General features: G+C 44.7%; 1 protein-coding gene across 1 annotated transcript; it reads right to left on the minus strand.

The window, feature by feature from the left end:
• Positions 1-649: 649 nt before the first annotated feature.
• On the minus strand, positions 650-5,442 carry psme3ip1 (proteasome activator subunit 3 interacting protein 1). The gene is made up of 9 exons (XM_056599439.1): positions 5,209-5,442; positions 4,226-4,260; positions 4,010-4,141; positions 3,713-3,811; positions 3,310-3,432; positions 2,534-2,660; positions 2,375-2,448; positions 2,084-2,236; positions 650-958 (listed from the first exon to the last, which is right to left on the minus strand). The coding sequence occupies exons 3-9, from the start codon at positions 4,134-4,136 to the stop codon at positions 954-956; spliced, it is 708 nt and encodes a 235-aa protein (XP_056455414.1). The 5' UTR covers positions 4,137-4,141; positions 4,226-4,260; positions 5,209-5,442; the 3' UTR covers positions 650-953.
• Between the last annotated feature and the right edge of the window lie 585 nt (positions 5,443-6,027).

Genomic DNA, 6,027 nt, shown 5'->3' on the forward strand with positions numbered 1-6,027 from the left:
AGCTGGACGCAGCTATCAATGGGTTTCCAGTAGTGGTTTCCAGTAGCTCACAGCAGATAGCTGCTGTGAGCTACTGGAAAACCTCAGGTAAATGAGGACTTATGGTTAACAGTCAGTGTAATGTGTCAACATAACTAATCTTATTGTTTTGTATGTTATTCTCAATTTGTAAATAGATAATTAACATTTGCATGAAAGAAGGATAGTGACTTTTGTTCATCCCTTGCATGGAGTATCTCATTATGCGATATAAGGTACTGAGACCGGTAGATGCAGGGGCCCCCAAATGACTGTTCTCCTGGAGCCCCCAAAGGGCTAAGTTCGCCACTGCATGAGGCCCCTGGTCCTGCGGCTGTTGTAGGACTTCTAGTTCAGCGTCGCGGATCTCTGCGGCGCTACCTCCGGTGGACACGATGGGGCAGCAGAACACTTCAGACTCCGGAGTACAACAATTTACAACCGTTGTACATACGCAGAGTGCGGTCTTCTTCCATTCCTGGGGTTGCCGGTTCGAGCCCCCACTAGGTACAATTTAAACGGACAGCTGTTTTCGCAACACGAGAATGTACTGTCTCTATAGAGAATATTTATTACGTGATAATATTGTTAAAATGTACCTCCACATCTGTAAAGAAGGTTATGCATTATATAATTGAGTAAACAACACGCAGATGGTAAGAGTCTTTATTCACCTACATCACTTCACGTCTCAAACAAAAGAAAACATAAAAACGTATCACGATTCGGCCAATAGCAACGTCTCCAGCTCTGCCTTCGCTCTTTTATTGGTTCACAACACGTGTCAATATTGTGTCAACAATCTAAGCAGTCTCTTCATTGCTCCACAGCTGTCAATCACTGTTCCCTCAGCCAATGGTACGCTGCAGTGCCGGGGACTGGGGGAGGGATGGGAGGGGCATGATGTCATCGTCTAGGCTCGGGATTGGTTCATCTTAAACTGTGAGATTTGGAGGGGAGGGGCCATGTCAGCAAAACAGGTAGTAGTCGTAATGTTTTACATCAAAGTATAGGCGTAAAATGTTGTACATCAACTCAAGAGGAATCAGTAATGGCTTCATAAGATTTAGTAGAAATATTCCCCATTGCAGAATTTCCACCATGGACTAAGGGACAGTGTCATCCACAGCTGAGAACAACACAACTACAACTAACCCCAACACGATTGACACAACTTACACAACTTACCCTAACACAACTCACCCTAACACAACTAACCAAAACACAACTCACCCCAAACCAACTAACCCCAAAACAACTAACCTCTTACGCAATTAACCCAAGCAAAACTAAACCCAATACAACTCACCCCAAACAAACTAACCCAACACAACTGGCCCCAAACAAACTAACCCCAACACAACTAGCCTCTTACACAACTAACCAAAACGGGACTAACAAACACAACTTACCCAAACACAACTAACCTTAACATAACTTACCAAACACATCGAGCCCTAACAACAAACCTAACTAACCAAAATACAACTAGCCCTAATACCCAACATAACTAGCCACACACAACTAACCTCTAACACAACTCACCATAACATAACTAACCCTAAACCAAATAACCCCTTACACAACTAACCCAAAACCACCTCCTAACCCCTTAAACAATTAACTATAGCACAACTAACCCTAAACCAACTAACCGTAACACAACTGATGCAGCGTGCGTTCCAAATCATGCAGAAAACAATTCATATTTCAGATAATTCTTTTTAATTTATATTCTATACCATTTAATATATCTATCATAATATATAATTTAAATATAATCTATTATCAACATCCTTATCACAGAGCAAGAACACAGAGGGGTGTGTGTGTGTGTATCTGTATGACTGAGCGTGTGTGTGTGAGTGTTTGTGTGTGTGTTTATGTGCCTGTGTTTGCTTGTTTGTTTGTGTGCTTGTGTGTGTGTGTGACTTGCGGTGCGCCCGGCCGCTGTGTGCGTGTGCGTCCCTGCGTGTGCGTCTCTGCGTGTGCATCTCTGCGTGTGTGTGTGTCTAGCGGTGCCCCCGGCCGCTGCGGTCTGCCCCCAGCAGGACGTCCACGCTACCTTCGCTGTCAGAGCTGCTCTCCGAGTCGCTGCTCCCGGAGTAGACCCCCAGCCCGGGCAGGACCCCCAGCCCGGGCAGCACCCCCACACACACCGCCGCCGACGGGAGCAACAGCCGCTGTGGCACCGGAGCCCGCACTGCTCCTCCTCCCACTGCAAGAGACACACACTCATTACCTCCTCCTGCTCCTTCCTCTCCTCCTCCCCCCCCCCAAACCACAGGGTGTTGGTGAGGCTAGCAGGCATCCCACTGAGGTTAACAGGTTTTAACATCCCATAATATTCACTGACCAGTGTCCTGTCCTGAGGCTCCGGTCTCCACGGCAATCTTGGGTTTCTTGCCGCTGTCTGACGACTGGGACGAGCTGGAAGTATCACACGAGAACTTAACTCAGTTCTGCACACGCTCAGTACCTTAATGATGCCGCTCCATTCTGATTGCCTATTTACCTGCGTCTTTTGACAGCACCGGCCAATAGATGTGCCTGAGATAGGTGGCTTGTCTTTTGCTCCGCCCCTAACGGTTTAGGTCCAGCCTTCTTCTCTGGTTCGACAGTCACTCGCTTGACAAGCGCACTGTTCAACCATTAAGGATCACAGACTACCTGTAGCCCTTAACTCAAACATTAAGGAACAGACTACCTGTAGCCCTTAACTCAACCATTAAGGAACAGACTACCAGTACCCCTTAACTCAACCATTAAGGAACACAGACTATCCTTAAGGTAAGTCTATAAAATAGGTTTGTTTTAGTGAGCTGTGTATGTTATATAGGGTTAGCTGTATGTAATATAGGGTAAGCTGTGCATGTAACATAGAGTTAGCCGTGTATGTAACATAGAGTTAGCCGTGTATAATATAGAGTTTAGCTGTATGTAATATAGGGTTAGCTGTGTATGTAATATAGGGTTAGCCATGTATAATATAGGGTTAGCTGTGTATAATATATGGTTAGCTACATGTGATATAGGGTTAGCTGTGTATCTAATATAGGGTTATCTGTGTATGTAATATAGGGTTAGCTGTGTATGTAATAGTGTTAGCTGTGTCCATAGGGTTAGCTGTATGTAACATAGGGTTTGCTGTATATAACACAGGGTTAGCCGTGTCTATAATAAAGTGTTAGCTGTGTCTATAGGGCTTAAAGTGTGTAATATAGGGTTAGCTGTATATAACATAGTGTTAGCTTTGTCTATAACATAGGGTTATCTTGTTGATAAAGGATATTCTGTACTCCAGCATCTCCTTCTTCTCCTCGTCTCTCCGCTGTTTCTCCACCAGACTCTGTTGCCGGGAGCACTCGTCCAGGAAGTGACTCTCATCCTCGTCCAATCCCTTCACCATGTTCTCTGTAACCATGGTAACACCACAGTTGAGCCTTTTATCTAACATGTGGTGCTCCATCTTATCTACACGTTATGCTAATGTTATGCTTCATGGTGGGTAATGGGGGGGTTAGTGGCTATGAGGGTTAAATGGTTATGGGGGGGGGGTCGTTTTCTTGTTGGTTAGGGGTAATGGAGGGGATAGTGGTTATGGGGGGGTTTGTGTTCTGGGGAGTTAATAGTTATGGGGGGGAGAGGTAGGTATTGAGGATAAGTGGCTGGGTTCAGAGGTCAGGGGTCGTACTGAATTTGAACTGCTCCTCAAACTCCTCCTGCTTCTTGTCCTTCTGCTCCTGGAGACGCTCGAACAGACAGCGGTGGTCATAGTCCTCCTCTGGGGCCTCTATACACACACACACACACACAATATATCATTGATGATATGCAATATGAACTGTAACACACACAATGAGGCACAGCTTTGTGTGTGCATGCGTGTGTGTGCATGTGCATGCGTGTGTCTTTGTGCGTGCTTGCTTGCGCGTGCGTGCGTGTGTGTCTTTGTGCGTGCTTGTGTGTGTGTGTACATGCGTGTGTGTACCTTCGGGGTCGTCCGGCTTGCGGACCTGCTCCCACTCCTCCTGTCTCTTCTTCCTCGCCTCGTCAAGCTCCGCCTCCGACACAAACTTCCTGGTGAGGTCTGCACCTCCCGCCACCGCCGCTTCCATCCCCTCTAAACATACAAACACACACACACACTTAGATCCTAGGGGTACATAAAATGACAGAACTGCCTTCCTTTCTGTGCTGCGTTTACCTGCAGTGGAAGAACTGAAGACGTCACTGAGAAGGCTGGAACACAAAGCACATGAAATAAACACACATACAAACACAACATACCTAACCCTACCCCTATAGGTCAGCTAGTAACACCCACAACATACCTAACCCTACCCCTATAGGTCAGCTAGTAACACCCACAACATACCTAACCCTGACCCTATAGGTCAGCTAGTAACACACACAACATACCTACCCCTACCCCTATAGGTCAGCTAGTAACACACACAACATACCTAAACCTGACCCTATAGGTCAGCTAGTAACACACATGATTAACTAACCCTACCCCTATAGGTCAGCTAGTAACATGACAGACCTAACCCTATAGGTCAGGTAGTAACGTGACAGACCTAACCCTATAGATCAGCTAGTACCACACATGATTAACTAACCATAACCATTAAAATACAATTTATAATCCTACTAAGCCTGACTCTGGGTCCAAAAGACTCCAAACTGACAGATATCTTTAGGCCTCATAGTAATGAAAAGACCACTGTATTTAAAAAGGTTTGAAAGAATCGTACCATTTAATGTGAAGATGAATAAATAATAACTCATGAGTTAAGGGTTAACTACAAATGCACCATACATTTAAAACAACCGACTCACGTGTTAATATAAGAAACGAAGAATGGTTACAGGATAGATTGATTGATGAGACTATATCTATATATTATTATACTATTATTAGGTGTATTAATAAACACGGTTAATGTTTACAGGATATATTTATATAAAACGACATCTATATATATATTATTATTCTATTATTAGGTGCATTAAACCCCTCGGCCGGTGAACAGGAGACATCAACAAACTCAGCTCTGTGTGGTCCTGACGGCTTCTGTCCCACTGCTGCTTCAAGCGCACATTCTGAGACATACTTTAACATCCACCTCATTTAAACATCCATCGTTAAACATCTATTATACACAATATAGAAACACAACGTACCACAGTTAGCTCGTCGGTGCCACTGTAAATACCGTCCCCTGGTGTTACTGTAAATACCATCCCCCGGTGCCACTGTAAATACCGTCCCCCGATGTCATCGGAGATACGGTCCCCCGCGGTAGTCGGCTCCCTCTTCGTTGGTTCCGAAGATAAACTCAAGTGACTGAGGGAAAGGAGAGAAAGATCGTTGTGTCTCAGGCTCTGGGGGGTCTCAGACCAGAGCCGCAGAGAGAAAGGTCGATTTTTTTCGTTGTTTCTCAGGCTCTGTTGGTCCTAGGGCAGCTACTGAATATTCATGAGGTGTCGGCTGTAAGAGCCTTCTCATTGGAGGAATGGAGAAGGTTGGTCCCAGATCACGTGTGGGCGAAGGCATGGAAGCTATATTATAATCTTAACCATCTTTCACCTAATACCGAAACACACAAACCCTTAAGGGAAACAACCCCTTATACCTCCCCCACAATCAAGCCATGGGAGAGGCAGGGATGTATTGGCTGAATTCACAGTTTGGAGAGAAGTCCAGCAGTTGGTGTTGTTTGTTGTGTCTGGTCAATACATTTCTGTCTGTACACTGCCATGCAAACATATTTTTTTATAAATTATTGTACAGTATGAGGTGCTTGATTTTTCAAAAGATCTGAAATGTTCTGCTACTTGTTTGTGTGGTTGTGTGAATTGTGTTTCCTGTTTGACTAAATAATCCCAGTTTTCTACACCGAGGGGAAGCAATAGTCAAAAACTGTAACCTGAGCATTAATTACTAAACAGCCATTCTTGTGTCATTCATGGTAATGAAATTCTAAAAGTCCAGGCAAAACA

This window comes from Gadus chalcogrammus, chromosome 9 (genome assembly GCF_026213295.1).
Source record: "Gadus chalcogrammus isolate NIFS_2021 chromosome 9, NIFS_Gcha_1.0, whole genome shotgun sequence".
Taxonomy (NCBI): Eukaryota; Metazoa; Chordata; class Actinopteri; order Gadiformes; family Gadidae; genus Gadus; species Gadus chalcogrammus.